At 40.0% G+C, this 18,783-nt stretch overlaps 1 protein-coding gene across 5 annotated transcripts in view; it reads right to left on the bottom strand.

Moving 5' to 3' along the window:
* DNAJC24 (DnaJ heat shock protein family (Hsp40) member C24) overlaps positions 1 to 15,032 on the bottom strand; it is a 36,223-nt gene extending 21,191 nt beyond the window's left edge. For 2 of the 5 annotated variants that reach the window (XM_068147846.1, XM_068147850.1), the window contains exons 1-2: positions 14,957 to 15,032; positions 13,423 to 13,563 (exon numbers count right to left, since the gene is read on the bottom strand). In XM_068147846.1, the coding sequence (XP_068003947.1) occupies positions 13,423 to 13,530 (108 nt within the window). In that variant the 5' untranslated portion in view covers positions 13,531 to 13,563; positions 14,957 to 15,032. Of the gene's footprint in view, positions 1 to 13,422; positions 13,564 to 14,442; positions 14,465 to 14,618; positions 14,640 to 14,738; positions 14,915 to 14,956 lie in introns of those variants that run through there. The other 3 variants (XM_068147847.1, XM_068147849.1, XM_068147848.1) reach the window with 3 other exon arrangements.
* Positions 15,033 to 18,783: the final 3,751 nt, after the last annotated feature.

The following is an 18,783-nucleotide window of genomic DNA, read 5'->3' as shown; positions in this document are numbered from 1 at the left end:
CAAACAAACCAAGCAACTAAGCAAACAAAAGGCTACATGATTTTTAACAGCAAGACTTGTAGAAAACACAGGCTTGACATGATGACACATGCTCATTCTGTGAAGTATCCCCAAGCTTTCACCAAGTTTGCAGTGGAAAGTGGATTTTTTCCCAGTAATGAAGATTTCCTTCACTGGAACTATGCTCAAATACTCTTATTTTTAGCTTTTCTGTAGGCCTGTTTTGCATATAAAGGTCTCGTATAGGAGCTACCCTGAAGCAATATTACACTCTGGGCTCTGTGACCTACATGGTTCATCAGGTACTAATTAGATACCATGTTCTGTCAACACTTTCTTGCTCCTCTTCTATTAATTGATCATCCTGCCCAATTAATACAATGCAACACCAGTTCCAAACTCCTCAAGATCCTTTACCTGTGACAAACAAGAATGAAGGGAAAAAACACTTCCACAAGGGTCACAAGGTAGCCACACTTGTCTAAGATCACTACTATGCTGAAAGGTTAATTATGTTTCTACCAACATTCTCTTGAGCCCAAGTTTGTTTTTATCTAAGGAAAAAAAGCAGCAAACACGAGTGAAAAAAATCATATTTCATCTAACAGGCTGTATTACATTTAGCAGGGGTAACAGCTTATGAACAAGTAAAGGCTGCAAAAGTGAACTCACTTAGCCATTAGCAGCATATTTCCCATCAGAATATTTGCAGTTAATATTATCACTGTCAGATACTGCGTAGCAGAAGTCATGAATATTCTGCAAAGGCTACAGCACGCTAATCCCACCTAAGTATACAAGACTCCAAACAACAGCTGCCCTTGCAGTCACAGACAGCCAGAACAACCATAAATCAGCGTTTTATAAAGCCCTGTACGAAATAAAATACACGCTCTCTCCATTTATTACACTGCAAGGATTGCAGAGGATCAAACCACCGACAAACCAGCTGCCAAATACAACGCACTGCTGCCACCTAATGCTTTCCGGGAGGCTACATCACAAACATTGCATTGTTTCTCTGCAGCACGCTAGCAGGACGAAGCAAATAGACCGAAGTGAACAGAAAAAGTTTTATTATTAAGTATCTGCCTCATTTCTCTACAGGCTTCCGAAATGTAACTGATGAGGTAATTTCTCTCCCTGCACACAAAGGCTGTAACAGGAATGATGTTTGTTCAGAGAGCTAAACACAGGACCTGTATTTCAGCTGCAAAAAAAAAAAAAACATGAAGAATTTAACACTTGCATTTCTCTGGGACACTCAAAACAGCGAATGCATTGACTAGATCAGCTTCCACTCTTGGTTACACATTTGTAAGCTCTCCCCATGCTAACTAACTAGCAGGTTTCAGTATTGAAAAACTTCATGTGCCAAGTATTTGGGGGGGAGTGGTGGGAAAGATGATATGTGGGCTTATGTTAAACAGCACAAAATAAAATGACTTCAAAGCCCTCTCTCAGAAATGTGTAACTTCTTCACTTCCATGAAAAGAATGATTCCAGGTCTTAAACTTGCCTTCCTGGCCCACAAATCAATCTTTTCAACGCGTTGACTCAATTGGCAGAAGTTAGCAGGGAATGTAGAAGTAGCCTGCTTTTTCTACTGGCAAAGAGGAGAAAATGAAAGTGAAGTTCCTTGTGACATTCAATCTTTTCATACAGAGATTTAAACTCCCCCAAAGTATATCTATCCAAAGACAGCTTGACAAGAGCAAGGAATTTATCTTCTTGATTCATTACTTCAACCCAGTCCTCCTTCCTTCCTCTCCCCCCAACACAAACAATCTTTAAGCTTTTTAACAAGTTTAGCCTTTTCCTACCTGATCATCTTAACTGCTGTGACACTGATTCCAGCCTCTACTGTCCACCTCCAAGGTGATTCCTATTGATAGGAACTGTCCCTAATCTGAGGAAACCTAAATTTCATTTTTCCTCTAATCTCTCATACTTCATCCATTTTCCTAACACTGCTCAGTGATCAACTAGCTGGTGAAAGCTGTGTCCATGCCAGACCCTTTTTTTCCTCCTCACCAGCTACCATCATCAGAAATCATGCAAGCATCAAACCGAGCTTCCCACACAATATTCAACTGCTTGCATGTTTTATACAGATTATTAACCTTTTCCATGCCTTCAGGCTAGAAAAAATATCTCTGCTATTCACAACATACAGCACAGCAGACCTCCAGCTTCGCTTGAGACAAGTAAGAGCCATCAAGATAGAAATGTTTCAGCTATTATTGCTGCTGTAGCTGCTACTATAAGGAAATTATATTGCTGTAACTCAGGGTATTGACAGCAAAACATCATGAAGACAACACACAGTAGGAAAAAGGAATTTACTGGTAACATTTCAGTTATTCATCACCCAATGAATAATCTTAAAAGAAATCACCCATAGACAACAACTTGCTTTCTTTTAAAACCAACCAGAAAAGTGAAGATAAAATGAACACAGCAAATAAAAGCATTCAGTAATGGTATTGTCCTCACAATTTTCACTATCAGTCCAAAGTCTTGATAATTACTGCAAATTTCTTCCTTTTTGTTTTTAGTTATCTTGCTTAACCATACTTGAAACCTATCAACCTTCTCTCTGATTCAGCCAAGAACTTCACCATATCCTCCTCTTTCACATTGAAAGCACACAGGTTAATAACTAACTTCTGACCATTATTTGAACAATTCTATTACTCACTGGAAACTTGTCATCTTTCATCAAATAGGGCATGAATTTAAGATGAGAACCACCTGAATCTGATTTTCCTCCTCTACACTTGCTGTTTGCTGCCAAACTCCCCACCTTTTGCATACTTGCTTTATACATTTAACTGCAGCAGCATTGCTACTGTAATTCCAACTACACTTCTTACAGACTTAAACTTCAGCTTCTCTGGAAATGATCACTTTCAGTTTGTAGATCACTTGTAGAAGTCCTGTGATTGCAGAGCTGGTCCTGCTTTCAGAAGCAATCTCTAATGAAAAATGAAATGAAATGAAACTGAGCTACACAGGAGGAGAAAAATAAAGCAGTATTGACCCCTCCCCCCCAAAAAACCCACCTCTTGAACTGCCCTCCCAACCCAAGACCAGCCAAAAAAAAAACCCTCAAGCAATCCCAAACACTACCAAAAGGAAAGAAAACATTTTTAAGTTTACAGGAGTGTAAAGATAAAAACAAAAGTACAAAGGGAATTTTAAAAACTGCTTTTAAATTTCAGGCCCCTGTGATCAAAATTTATGCTGTTAAACAGCACATTAAATGATATTCTGTTGCTTAGGTCAAGTTAATGTGGTCCTAGTCATATAATAACATCAGTTATACAATCTGTTAATAAACTAGTTCAGGCAAATGCCATCTTCACATACAAGTAAATGCCAGAATCCTGTATTGTGTATCTTAAAGAAAAACACCCAAATGAGTAACAACAACCAACCAGGGTTGCTTAAACTGCTGAAGAAATAGGCATGAACTTTTCCAGCTGACATGCACAGTAGTGGATGAAGAAAAACCCACAGGATGCTATTTCCTAGCTGAGTAACATCTGGCAAAAGGACAGGGACAGGCAGTTAGGGGCAGCAGGCTTCAGCTGGCACTGTGACTAGTAAGGTGAATACCTTTCTGCATGCTTAGAAAGTCAACTACTTTGACACCCCATGATTTCCTAAGAACTACTCAGAAGAAAGCACAGCTTTTTGTTTTGGTCTCCCCATCTCTAAAATGGCATTCCAAACCAAAGCATACCATTAACCTGCAAATTCTTTTGGAATATCTGAAACCAGGCAGTCACTTCAAGAGGTCAGATTTAAGCACAGCGCAAAATAATCAAAGTCATTAAAGCATTTGAGCTGCAGAAGTCACCGTGGAAAGCAACCCTGAAGAACTGAGGACTTCTGTTAAAAAAAATATCTTAGTGACCATAACTGTAACACTTGCATAGTAACACTTCAGAAGTTGCAGGTGGTTTAGTTTTTTGAAACGAATGCTTTCAGCTTTCTCTCTCCCTCTAGAAGCAACAAAGAAGTTCCACAGTATATGAAACCATTTGTGATCTTGAAATAACAGCTTAGGCCTTAGCTGAACTTTAGAAATGGACACACGGAGCTAAATAATTACAGAATTTAAGTGCTTGGTTTAGAAAAACATTCAGATGCAAACCTCTCAAGAAACCACCCACCTTTTAGGAAGCGACTTAACTTCAGAGATCTATTAGTAAACATGTTGTACTATATCAACCCAGCCAGAGAGAAACTGAGAGAATCCTACCAAGCCCCTATTTAGCTCTGCCCTTCCTTAGCTGTAGGAACTAATACTGGATTGCCAGCATGCTCTGACAGAAGGCAAGTACCTCTTCAAGAGGAACTCCTGTTCAGCCTCTCCTCAAACAACTAATTAGTCAGTATTCCATCTTAGCTAAACATATTTCAAGAAAATAAAAAAGATGCTACTCGCAGAATCACCAAGGTTGGAAGAGACCTCAAAGATCATCAAGTCCAACCTGTCACCACAGACCTCATGACTAAACCATGGCACCAAGCGCCACGTCCAGTCCCCTCAGAAAAGTTCATCTCTGCTTTCTCTGACATTCTTAGCTCATAAAATCCAAAGAACACAAATTCTGAGTTTCCTCATTATTGTTTCATTTATTTGGTCTAACAATAGGCAAAGTTCCTGAAACTTCTGACTTACTGACTTTTCAGCCTTAAACCATTACTTTTTAATGTACTAAAAATGAAATGACAGAGAAGGTATCCAAATGACTGGCAAACTACAACAAAAAAGCTAAACTTTCTTGGTATAACACCACCAGCTATCTACAAAGTGTCCTACAAGACACCTCTCATTTCACTGCTACACTAAATCAGTTCAAATGACCTCATGTCTGCTGAGCATTTGAGCACACACAATGGGAGATAAGACATGACACAATGATACATTTAGGCAAGAGGAAGATGGAGGGTGAGAGAGTTACCACATTCAGATCATGGTTTTTCTGACTCTAAAGGGTTTAAAGATGACAGCAAGAAAGAAAGAGGGAATGTCTTGCTTCAACAAGTTTCCATAATAATCATATTATATATTTTAACTAATTTAAATCTTAAACCCAAGAGACACTAAAAAAAAACACCACAAAACCCAAGTCCACAATCCACTAAGTTTTATAGGTTACTACATCATACTACAATAGTGATTTCACATTCAACACAATTGTGGTCAGTTTCATTTAATACCAGTAAGAGTTCCTTATGTAAACACAGTTACTGCAAATGTTTAATTCTACCCTTAACATTTATTATCCTTCCAACTCAGGTTCCAGGATTATAGCTTCCTCCCTACTCAAGTCATGAGGGCTGTAGTGACAGGTTGGACTCGATGATCTTTGAGGTCCCTTCTAACCTTAGGAAACTGAACTGAACTAAATACTTGAGCCAATGCTTAAAGTTTCCAGATGTAGACAATCTGCTATGAAAGTGCTGAACAACTCAAAGTACCCTTGACTGTGGCTGCTCTAACATCAGAAAAATCAGAGCAATCAGAACATTAACTTATGTGAAAACATTATGCTGGTCTTTGTAGCTTCCCTCTTTGTGCTTTAATTAACATCTTTCACTACCTGATTTTTATTTCAGATGTCTCACTTTAGAAATTAGATAAAAGGCACACTGCAACAGAAATCCACTTCAGGGTTGTCTTCAAAAGTGCTGAAAGAACACTTGCAACTATAAAGTTCTATAAAGATGTTTCTTAATAAGACAGTACTTCAGATTATTTTTAATCAGCATTTTAATTTTATATTACCTCAGGACACTGCTTGGTTGCAAAGCATAAATGAAATTAAAAGCCAAACACACATTAGCTGTATTTTACATTCCAATTCCCTAATGCCCATTCTGCTCTTAGGTATGCATCTTAAAACTACAGAGGCTGCAGTATCAGAAGCTGCTCATCATAAACTATGGACAATAACTCAACAAACAGATTACATTCAGCAATCATTTTCCCAACTAACAGCTGGCTGAACTACCTGGATAAGCAATACATTGCTGGCTTGTTTTGTGATTTCCTCACATTCTATGTTAAAGTTAAAAATAAATTTCTGCTACAGGGATGTTCACACCATCCACTTGTTAAAATGCACCCGTGCCTTTAGAAAGCAATAAAAACATTACAAAGTAATAAGTGAGACATTGTTCCATCTCAACTGAGATATGGAAAATACCCACCTCCAACAAAGGGGCACTGCACACCAATCCTCTCACCCCTTTTCCTACTGTAATACCTGACAACATCCATTTCCTCTTCACCTATACCCATGACCTCTCTTGCCCTAGCCCTCTTCCAAGCCAGGATACCTTTCCCAGCCCACTCTTGTATAGGATGTGTCTAGAATATGTCTTCCAGCTGGTTGCTGACCAATCAGCACACTAATTGGTTAATGACTGCATTTCATTTGATCAGCCAGCTGCTCATTACATATAATCCTGGCTCCCACTGACCAGTTAGCCTAAGGAGAGCATGTAAGGCCCCAGGCCAAACTGCCCCAGCATTACAACTTCACACGGTTCTGAGCGAGCAGGATCTTCGGCTGGGATGCAGCACTCTGTACCGCTGTGGGTAGCATCGTGCGCCTCCAGGACGTCTGCCTTCTGGCTCCAAACTTGTTCAGATTGATAGAAGTTCCCATTACTGCACCAGGATCATTGCCAGAGTAAATACTTGTTCTTCTGACTTACTACTGGATATTGTAATGACCTCTTCTGGTATAAGAAAAACAACTAAACAACCACCACCACCAAAACCACCAAGTGGATGAATCAAACTAAAGCTCTTATAGCATACACAGCAGCAGGAACCTCAGCATGATCATGATCTGTCTAACCAAGCTATTTGAGCTAGGGAGTTCTGCAACACTGAGTTCATTATATGCTACACAACCTACTAACAAATTTTTCAAGCCACATCTTGTAAATGTGCCCCCTTGCATTTCATTGAAGTCCTAGGTAGTAAATTAGATGTAGAGAACAACTCAAAACTACCTAGCGTCAAAACACCAATCCTTTGCATTAAATTTAGTGGCTGATCTTGCTCTCTGCTGCAATTAACTTCAGTCAGGCGACAACCAGGCTGTACTGAACTTGTTCAGGTTATACTATCGAACTACAAAATCCATTTTCTACAAGCTGAAACTAGAGCTACCTAAGGATGATGACCTGTTAAGTTTCTCTAACAAGTATGCTGCTACTCAAACTACAAAAAACATTAAAAAGGACTACACACTACATGATTTTCATTATGAAAACTCCTCATTTAGACTTCTGGTACAAAGCTCTAAGTGTTTTGATTTTAAAGACTCAAATTCTCAACTTAAACTCAGCATGAAAAGGAGTTCCTCAGTAGGCAGGTGCTTTCAGGAGTAACACTGAATTCAGTCAGGAACAAACTTTAAGCACAAGAGTTGTGGAAGCAGATCTTTAACTTTTTATTATATAAATATGCCATGGTTTAGTTGATTAGATGGTGTTGGATGATGGGTTGGACGTGATGATCTTGAAGGTCTCTTCCAACCTGATTTATTCTATTCTATTCTAAATACACTCTGCACTTCTGGTGATTGAAGAATTCAATGTATACATAAATCTAAGATTCAACAGGTTGTTTTTTTTTTCCTGTCCAGAAATGCCTTTCCTTTACACAAACTCAACAGAATAATCTCTTCTTGAAGTTATTTTGCTTCATTAATTTTTTTTTGATGCCACTCTTTATTGTGGCTGTTGCTGAGAGCCATTCTCATCTATGCCCAATGTTCTGTTTTCAAATTTTCTACTCTTTCAAAGAGATTAGCTGAACTCCTTAACACTTCATTTGTATTTCTATACACACACCACCCCTTCTGATACAAAGATAATCTTTGTAACACTGTGTGTTAAATGGCACATTTTATTTCCTTACCATATTAAAAATAGGAGCTTCCTGCATACTCCCTCCTCAAATTACATGGATTTTATTTAAGATTAGGGCACACATTGTAACAGCAGCATATAATTTTCCTGCACAATAATTTTTTTCCAGATGAAAGGTATCCTATAATATCATCAGCATCAACGGGAACAGACACCTGATTTTCAGCTAGACAAAGCTTGTGTTTGGTGACTTTATTCCCTGTAAAAAAAAGCAGTTTTGAGATACAGAGCAGCTATGTGAAAATTTGAAAACAGTCTGGCAACTCATTCTTTGACCATAAAGTGTTAGACCAAAAGGAGATGTAAAAATTGTGCCAATAACATGATAGCATTCCTCCCTCCCCCCCCCCATCCTATTTCCATTAATCTAATTTCATCCTCTGTTAATTTTATACACATCCAGAAGCACAGTGTAATCACTGTCCTTCCTAAAAGCTATAGGGATTCCTTGAAAAACTAAATATAGAGTATAAAACCCGTTCAGCCATTTAAGAAATGCTCTTGTTGGAACTACTACATATATAACTGTGCATAAAAAGGTCACATGCATCCCAAGTAGCTCAAACACATCAGCATGTTCCCAAGACAGAAGATTAAAGACCAAACTTCTTCTACTTAGACATTCTTGATGTTTGTTGTGATTTCTTTCCAGTTTCCAAACTGCAAGATTTGTGTGCTTCAGAAAACACTTCAGCATCAACTTACAACAGTAAACCAAGGACTCTCTGCACTGAGCTATGCTGCTTACAAAACACACATTTCTTTATTACTTTTCTTTCAGAATTACTGATTGCAGCACTGCTCTAGAGATGATACCAGAATATGAACCAGCATACACAGAAGTTTGATTTTGTTGTGAAAACAGAATACTCCTAACAGTGTCATTGCCACACCTCCTGTGCCCAAAGGTCTGTCACCTTCAGCTGCTATCCATTGCTACAATAATAAAGTGTCAAGATGATCCAGGAATCAGAGCCACACAAATACACAAGAATTCAGTGAAAAATAAACTTAAGTTTCATTTTCCTGCAAGGAAATTATATAAATAAGAACTCTCACTTAAACACTTAGAAGGTTAAAAAAAGGGTTTAAAAAAACCCAAAACAACACTATTTTTAGGCCAAATCTATGCATTTTTCTGTATCAAATTAATACTAAAGACGAGACTGACATTACCTGTAGCAAAATAATTCACTGAAACATGTTGTGACCTGACCATATGAAAAAGTCAGTAAAGTAAAATATGACAAAATGGTAAGAGAATGTGTTCACTCTAGTAGAGAGCATATCCACAGTTTTGTATGTTATGGGTCATAATTGTTTTCCATCATTAGTTTGGTAGGATTGATCAAAACAAGTTATATTAATAAAATTAATCAGTTTTAAGCTACTTTGCCCTGATGAAATCATTCTCATAAATCTACAATTTGACCATTCTTCAATGTGTACTACTTTTTAAGGTCAGTCCTGAGATTTAACTACAAACATAGTTCTCCTTTGGATGGCATATGGCAAGATCTCCAACTCTTTTTAGCTTTGGAAATTTACATCTGCCTGTTCGTTCAAGATGCTAAGCATACATGTGTTGACAAACAGAAAATAGCAGATGGCAAAAAGCAAATGCTCAACATGAAGCACTGGGGATTGGTTGAAGAAGGCCTGGACTCAGATGCTTGCCATTTTGTTTTAAAAGCAAAATTAGTTTTAAAAATAAACTCCGCCATCTACTAAGCTTGATGCTAACCAACACCTGTGATCAGAATACTCACAATTACAGAATAAATGTCATAGTAATTGCAATTGGTATCCAAGATGCAAGGTGCTTTATAAACCGCCAGATTTTAAGGTATTTAGTACAGCACAAATTCTTCAGGAGGTTAACTTCTGCTGCTACAGAAACCAGGCACCTTTTACATAGAATATTACATAGAATAAACCAGGTTGGAAGAGACCTTCAAGATCATCGCGTCCAACCTATCATCCAACACCACCTAATCAACTAACCCATGTAACCAAGCACCCTGTCAAGTCTCCTCCTGAACACCTCCAGTGACGGCAACTCCACCACCTCCCCGGGCAGTCCATTCCAATGGGCAATCACTCTCTCTGTGTAAAACTTCCTCCTGACCTCCAGCCTGAACTTCCCCTGGCGCAGCCTGAGACTGTGTCCTCTTGTTCTGGTGCTGGCTGCCTGGGAGAAGAGACCAACCTCTGCCTGTCTACAACCCCCCTTCAGGTAGTTGTAGAGAGCAATAAGGTCACCCCTGAGTCTCCTCTCCAGGCTAAGCAGCCCCAGCTCCCTCAGTCTCTCCTCATAGGGCTTGTGTTCCAAACCCCTCACCAACTTCGTTGCCCTTCTCTGGACTCGTTCCAGCAAGTCAACGTCCTTCCTAAACTGAGGGGCCCAGAACTGGACACAGTACTCGAGGTGTGGCCTAACCAGTACAGGGGCAGAATGACCTCCCTGCTCCTGCTGGCCACACTGTTCTTAATGCAGGCCAGGATGCCATTGGCCTTCTTGGCCACCTGGGCACACTGCAGGCTCATGTTCATCCTACCATCAACCAGCACCCCCAGGTCCCTCTCTGCCTGGCTGCTCTCCAGCCACTCTGACCCCAGCCTGTAGCACTGCATGGGGTTGTTGTGGCCAATGTGCAGAACCCAGCACTTGGATGTGTTAAATCTCGTATCTCAAATTTCCATATGATGTCATTAAATCTTTTAATAAGAGATTCACATTTGCCTTCATCTGCTACTTCAGCTTCTAAATTGGAGTTTCTCTGAGAACTGACCACTACCACAGTATATAAAACACTTCCACGTAGACCACTTCTCTGCCCACACTACTACTACTTCTACCAGAACCTCCAACAGCAGCTTTAGAAAGGCAAAATGACTTTGAAGCTATCAAGGGCTCCAAGTACGAGCTTTACTCAGGGAGCAAAGGAGTTATTTCATATAAATGGGGCACAACAGGTAAGATGAGAGGTCCATCCCATACCATGCATTGTGCTAACACAGTGAATGCCTGGGGAAAAATTAGCATCAGGACAGGGCAAACATACAACAACTCCCCTTTACATTCCACTAATATTCAGAAGTCCATAGTTCATGGATTTCATAAATCACAGAGCCTATTAACATGCCATGGTGGGGACTTTGCTCTCAAGAGCAACTAGCAACTTTTTTAACCATGGAACTTGTTGGACTCAACATCTGTGACAGTAACATTCATGCTGTGACTCAAAACTGTATGAACACCGTTTAGTGAAGGTATATGGTGTAGTCTCCAGTCACACAAATAATCAGCTTTATTACCACCATGCTTTTACAGACTTTGGATTGACTATGCTAGATGGTGTATTAGCAAGTGGAAAAATAAATTGAGTCTGTTAACGACTCAGCTAAAAGAAGAACATGAATAGAAACAGGACATATGTTAACAACAAGAGACAAGCAGCAGAGCTGTCTTGGAGAAAACACCTATGAGTAAAAATCTGCATGACTTTTTAGTCAGAAAGATATCAAAAGAACCTTGAGGCAAACAGCAAAAGGGGGTGGAGGGAAGTTTGGGGTTTTTTTCCTAGTATTTCTCACAGACTTCAAATAAAGAGCATGAACCAATTAGTTTGGAAATAGACAGATTCTAAAGAAAAGCTGGTATATTAAAACAGTGTTTTCATCTTTTATAGCTACAGGTAAACACTTGTAAGCACCAACAATCCTCATTTCGTGCATTTCAAAATAATTACACTACAACACAGTGCAGTAACACATAGGTCAGCTTCATTTAAATAAAATCCATACAGGAAAGGCACTGTGTGGGTTCAGTTCTGTGGCAAGTAGCACTGAACAACACTTTACACAGGATTTTACTTCCGTTGTTATACGCTGAAAGAGATGTATCAATTGCATGACAGTATTCAGTTTAAATTACACCCTACCCCAAAGAGCAAAGGTATTTTACACTGCAGTCCTATTGTTTTCATTAAGGACAAATAGACCATTATTAATATTTTAGTCACATTTTACTAGTAATTCAGTAAAACAGGAAAACAATAATTTCTATTAAGAACAGAACTAAGAAGCTTGGTTTACAAAAAGCTTCACTACATTCACTCTTCTAATGTTTAATAGTGAGGACCAAAGGATTTATGCCCTTTATCTGCATGCAAACATCTTGTAAAGTGTTGAAACTTATAACTCTCAGTTCACAGATCAGTGTCAAAGAAGTAAGTTAGCAGGAAGTACCCAGAAGGAGCAGATGTACAGCTGCATTGTTTAGCAAATTCAGCTGAAAAGTATCAAAATGTGCCAATTTGGAACATACTGATGAAATGACCTTTAAAACTGTTTGCACAGGGGCTAGGAATAAAATTTTAAAACCACAGCAAAAAACAAATTAACAAGTCCCAAACCCAAGCTGTTAATTTATTTCAACTCTAATAATACTGTCTTCCACTGATTAGCATTCTCTTTCCCTCACTCAACAATTCCAACTTCTTCTGACACCTCAAACCAAGCAAGATTAGCCATGCACTTGCTCTCTAATGCCCTGTCAATACTGCCAGCCTAGTTAACAGCTACCCAAAGGAGTATATGAAAGATGAGTTCTGCTCATCTTCTTCCTCCTGCACTACCAGACTGGTTTTCAGGAAACGCAGGACTTTTGCTACCCTGGCAATTCTATGTTGAAAATGATCAACAGTACCAAAAAAAACCCATCCTATTTCACTCAAAGCTGAGCCAAAGTAACTTGTGAACAAAAAAACGTAGTTTAGGAGAAAGAATGAAACAGAAGAACCACGAATCACACAAAGTAATCCAGTAAAGCTCTGAGATTCTTACATGCCTATACCAGGAGGACAGGAATGAGTAAGAGAATTTACAGAACCAGAAGTTTTAATGCATGACCAAAACCATGATGCCAGAAAAATGCACCAGACACTTTTAAATAGAATTGACACTAACATATTTTCCTCCTATACATTTTCTGTGCCATTACTGCAGACTATCAGGAAGGAAATTTTGCTCTTTCCATCTGGTTTTTATTTATTCAAAGGTTGCATTCAGCACACCATAACTGCATGCACAGCAGTAAATACCACAAGTATTAATTAGCAAATTTTGTCACTATGTGCTCCAAACAATGACCTCTTGACTTGGTGTCTGATTATACAGCACTTGATGAACAAACATTTGGCTCAGTTCATTCATGAATGTTTAGCAAAGCTGCGAGACATATGGAAGCAGAAGACCAACAATCCCTATGTGCGAAATATAACAACTCAAACTCCAGGTGTTTATTTCAAACCTAAACCAGCCACAGTGAACTGGCATTACTAACATACTCTGATTAACCATGTTTATACCAAAATGTAGGCCCCAAACCCGCAGTCATCTTATTGGTTTATACAAGTTGCTTTTGTATAGCTTAAATAACAAAGGCAGACTTACTAGTAAAGCCAGTTTTTGGTACTTCCTTTTCAGTTCTGCTGGACTGTCCGACGGCTTTGCACCCAAGATTTTGTACCAGTCCTTTTGTATTATCCTTTCACAGGCCATAGTCTGACTGGTTTTGAAATGACTTTCATAGCACTGTGTGAGAAAATTAAATAAACAGAGTTATAATTTGAAAGAAAAAGTCAGGAGAAAAATACAAATTAAAATGTGACAACCAACAGGACCATGAAACAGACTGCAGCCTTCAAGCACATCTACACCCCAACATAAGATCTACAGTGCAAAAAAACACATGGCCACTCCATTCCACACATTGTCACACATGAAGTGATTTAAGGCACACTGTGTTTCCTGTTCAGTTCCTCAGTATATCACATTTCAGACACTGCCCACACTCCTTTAAAATCATATTTTGTTTTAATGTCTGAACTATTTTGAACCTACCCAGAGCATAAATACACATTTTATATATACACACCTCTTAAAACACACATTTTTATTTTGAAGAAATGCTGCACTTAATATAAGGAAATAATAAATACATTAAAAATGGGGCATTATGTCAGTTCTAAAACAAGATATATTAAAAAACTCATTTCTTGGGTTTTACATAATGATATTCTGACCCTCCTTCATGCTGCAAGGTTAAGAAGGCTTAACATTTTAAAGTAGAAAAACATATAAACCCCCAAACGAGCAAAACCCATAAACTAACACAGATCACTAAGTAAAACCTTTTCATATTTAGCCATCTATCCACAAGCAAATGGCCCAAAATGAAAACAAAACAAGAGAATTAAATGCCAGTAACAACACATTAACGCTTGACGTTCAAGCGGGTTCTTAGGTATACTGAAATCCCAGACCTGCAGTAGCTGATTCATCATGGACCTTCCCTATCTGCAAGGAAGAGCTTTTAAGTTCTCAAGTTTGCTGTCTTTTTAAAATTGTTGTCGGAAGAAAGAAAAAGGTTCCCCCCGCCCCCCAGTCCCCTTCTCGTGACTATCGTCTTACTTCAGAATAAATCCCTTTTTATATAGAGGAGTTAGGTTTTCCGAATATCGCAAGGCTACGACGGCGAAGACGAGCCCACCCGACTGCAAGGTGGACCTCCCTATCCCTTTGGGGAAGCATCCCATCCAACCCATCCCTTTCTCCCCGAAACCCCCTCTTCTCCCTGGGGAACCCACCAGGGGGTTTAAAAACACGAGGAAAAGCAAGGGCCACCCGGGGCAGCGCTTTCCCGCCGCAGCCTACCACCACCCTACAGCAACGGCTCCGCGCCAACTAGCACGGTGGGAGGCACGGACCTCGGCAACGGGAGAAGGCCGGCAGGACCCACGGAGGGAAGCGGAGGGAGGCCAAGAAGGCCGCCGGAGCCCCGCTACAGGCGCCAGAGGTTCCCTGCCGCCACCCCCGCTTCAGCACGGAGGCTTAGTCGCGAGGACAGCCTCGCGGCCGTCAGCGCCCACAGCTAACGGCGGCAGCACCACCCCCTACTGCAAAAGGCCCGACAGCGAACACCCACCCGTCCCGCACGGCCGGGCCGGCGATGGAGGCGGCCGGTGCCTTATATAATTCATCCGGTGGGAAACAACTCCTCAGAGTGGCGCTTTGAGCTTTAGCGTGGCGAGGGCAGCGATGCGCGTGGCTCACGGGAGCGCCCTGTTTCCGCCCGGACAGTAGTAGCGTTGGCACTGGCAGGAAAAGGCGCTGTGGCCAAAGTCCCACGCCGTCTCCATGGCGACCGGCGGCGCTCCGGATCTGCGAGACTGCCGCGGGCGCAGTAAGTAACGGCGCCGGCCGCCCTCCAGCGCTCATTCCCGTCCCGGGGTGAGCGGGAACATGTTTTCGCCCCCACTTTTTCCTCAGGGACTCCTTCCCCAGTTACGAGAAGACACTGGGGTCCGTGTTGCCCTCCCTCGCTCGATGCGCGGGAGCCCTGGCCGCCCGACACCCTCTCTCCCCTTAGGGACTCCCATCTTCAGGTGCACGAAGACCCGGGGCGCACCGGGTCCGTTTTCCCTTCCCGGTTGTAGCCCCCCCAAACACTTCTGACTCTATAAAATACTCAATAGGTTGGTATTTTTCCGTTTTCCGCACTTTCGTAGGCGAGGTAAAATCTGTAACGCGTGTGCCCATAGCTGTCAGAAGGGAAAGATTTGTATTTGCACTTGGGCAGTACATGAGCTCGCCGTCTGTGCGGTAGTAACTTCAGCACCAATATGAGTCATTATATATTTCATTTAAATCATTGAATGATAAATGAGATGCATCAACTGTGACCTAATTTATGTTATCCCTTTTGAAATTATATTTTACCTCTGGGGGGAAAGTTTCGGTGGGACTGCACGAGTTACTTGTAATCAGCTCACATATACCTTGGAATGGCCCACAGCACTTAATGCATTCCCCTCAAATATTGATTCGGGCTGATATGTGAACAGGTACAGTTGTGAAGGGGAGAAAATGAAAAGGAAAATCATAAAAGATATGGTGGTTTCTTAGAGATTGGTTACTACACTTGGCTAATGTTTTCTTACAGTCTGGATACATTTACCATACCTATTTTTATCCTTTCTGTCCCAAATTCTTAAATGTCATATAAACACTTTTTTTCCATTTTAATATGTTATGGGACTGAGGTCTGAAGCCAGCTTGTCACATAGTTTAAACTCAGAGTTGTTTGAGAGATTGTCAGCATTTGTATCCAATAGTATAGTTATCTGTAGTTAATTATTCAGTATAAAATTAATTATAAATGTTAAGGAATTATCTCTGAAGTCAGTGAAACAATTTTGGTGGTGAAACATTCTTTCTGTGTATGTTCAGCACTCCTGCCAAGGTAAAAGACAGCAGGCTGTTTAATATATTTTGGTGTTCATGGGCTGCAAAATATATGAACTATGAAGTGAAATCACTACAGGACTATCTGGCTTTGGCTGGCTGGCTTGGCTGTTTTAGTAGCCCATGGGACTGTCAATCCTAGGGTCATGGTTTTGAGCCCCACATCAGGCACCAAATATTAACTGTTCTGAATCAACACAGCCCACTCTCACAATCCTCTCTTCCCACACAGATGGGAGGTAAAGTAACACAAAAAAACCCTCTTGGTTGAGAGAGAGAGTTTTACTGGAAATTATACAATACAAAATTACCTCAGCCGACCTGCAGAGAAGTGCAGCAAAATGCAGAAGCAGCAGCAGAAGCCAGCAACCTCCCCTCAACCCTCAGCCTGCCCAGCATGAAAGACCAACACCCCAAACCAGAAGCAGCAACTGAAACAGGAAGCCTCTCATGGTACAATCTGAACTTCAAGCTCCCCATGCTACTGTGCTCCACTCAGCACTTTGATTTTGAAGCTGGTGTGACAGCAGCCCAGGATTGAGTATCGCCACCAGATTCAACTCAACCTGTGACACTGACTGAAGGTGAAACCGAACATGCTGGCTTCAGAACAGTCCTGTAATACATAAAATATTTTGTCTTAAATTATTTTCATAGCTGCCTTTTACTTAATTTTCTATTTTATTTCTTTTTTTTAATGTGGCAATAACAGTGATGACTGTTAATAGTACAATGTCTTACTGTGGGATCTCACTGGTACTTCTGGTCTGCTGTTTTGATTCTGACAGTGAGAAGAATGTTTTATCAAATGAAGTTTTCTGTCAGAGCTATCGCTCTCTGCTGTAAATGAAAATCCTCAATTCTGTCTGTCAGGAGCAGTTGTCTGTGAAAGACAAAAATAATTCATTCAGCTTTGAACAATGTTGGACTTCTTTTTAAAAGCTAGCTATTAAAAATCTTTGGAAGAGATAGTATAATTTAAAACTGATTAATAGAATGTCTGTCTTTTTTATCCCCCCTGGCCCCCCACATCCTATTTTGTCTTAAGAGAAAGGTGTCGGAGATCTCAGCGTCCAGTTCTTCCAGAATTTGTTTTAATGGGGTCAGGTTTGTTAACAGCAAAAATAATAACAAAGTTTTGTCTCCCAGGAGATGTGAATATGATAGACTAAATGTCATAATGATGTGAACAAATGAGATGTAGCATGCACCGAAAAATATATGTTTGCCATTAAATTTCCGCAAAAGTGATTGAAAACGTCTTGGGAATTATTTAAGCAATTTACAATATTGCTTAAAAAGGTACATCTGGGCACACTGAGTACAGTCTTTTGTCGTTCATTAGCAATGTATTTAATGAGCGTTTTTTTAAGTGATAGATAGTTAAGGTAACAGACAAGTGACAGATTGTTTGTCTTTAACGATTTCCCTATTTCAGGCCCATTACAAAGCAATTAGAAATCTGACAGCATTTTTACTCTGCATTACTGATCATCTAAAGTGATGAGAAATGAGAGGTGATGAATATTAATTGTATATTTTCATATAATTATCATAAATTATTACCTTGTCTAGTGTGCTGCAGGTGGAGTAAACTCGGTGGATGAAAAGTCAGTCAGATATGATAATTTGAAAGATTTCATGACTTAGTTTTGTCTTTAAATGCAGTGTCAATCAGTCTAAACCAGGCATACATTAATGGAGGGAAAGTTACTCACACCTTTCTTTGCTTTGCTGACACTGATTGGTGTGGCATTTCTCTCGTGTCCTGGGACAAATTACTGATTTCTCTTCTGTAGCTTGCCACATCTACACTAGAGTTGTACCTAGTCCTTTACAACTTTTTTCCATAAATATTTGCTTAATGTTGTAGCATTAAAACAATATTAAAAGCTGTGCACTTGGCTAAACCAAGGATCAGGTAGTCTCATCTTTTTTTCATGCACTTGGTATATATGCATTGTACTGTATCAGTTATTTGCATTGTGCTTCTATTCTCAGGCAACCCCAGCCTCCACCAAAAATGAATGTTCATATGATTTGGTTGTTTAAAGTATGGACATTGATTCAAATTTTGTCCTGAAGATGCAGCCATCAATAATAGACATACATAATAAGCAGTGCTTGCAGAATCTTACTTGTTTCCACACTTTAATTAATGTCTTCATGACACTCTTATGTCTTTGGTCTTGAAAGTTCAAAGGGTGTCATCAGGTCTTCAGAGAAGGAGAGAGGAGGCACAAATATTGAAGTGTCAAAGTAACAATGAATTGTGGTATTCTGTTTTGGAATACGAAACTCCTACAATTTACATTCCCTATCTTTATAATGCATCTCCCTGTGTTCAGAGCAGGCTTCACATACAGTTAGTGGAAAAACTGCTGGCCACAGGTGCTCCAAATTAGATATCCAGAAAGTGTGGCTAGTGTTTGTGTCCTTCTGGGAAATTTGGGTTGATGTGACTTATTCAATGTCACTTTAGAATCCCAAGATAAAGACAAGAATGTT

Source organism: Melanerpes formicivorus, unplaced genomic scaffold (assembly GCF_026170545.1).
Source record: "Melanerpes formicivorus ecotype bairdi unplaced genomic scaffold, bMelFor1.0.p_v2 SCAF_16, whole genome shotgun sequence".
Classification (NCBI taxonomy): Eukaryota; Metazoa; Chordata; class Aves; order Piciformes; family Picidae; genus Melanerpes; species Melanerpes formicivorus.
This window is presented reverse-complemented; position numbering and strand designations above follow the sequence as displayed.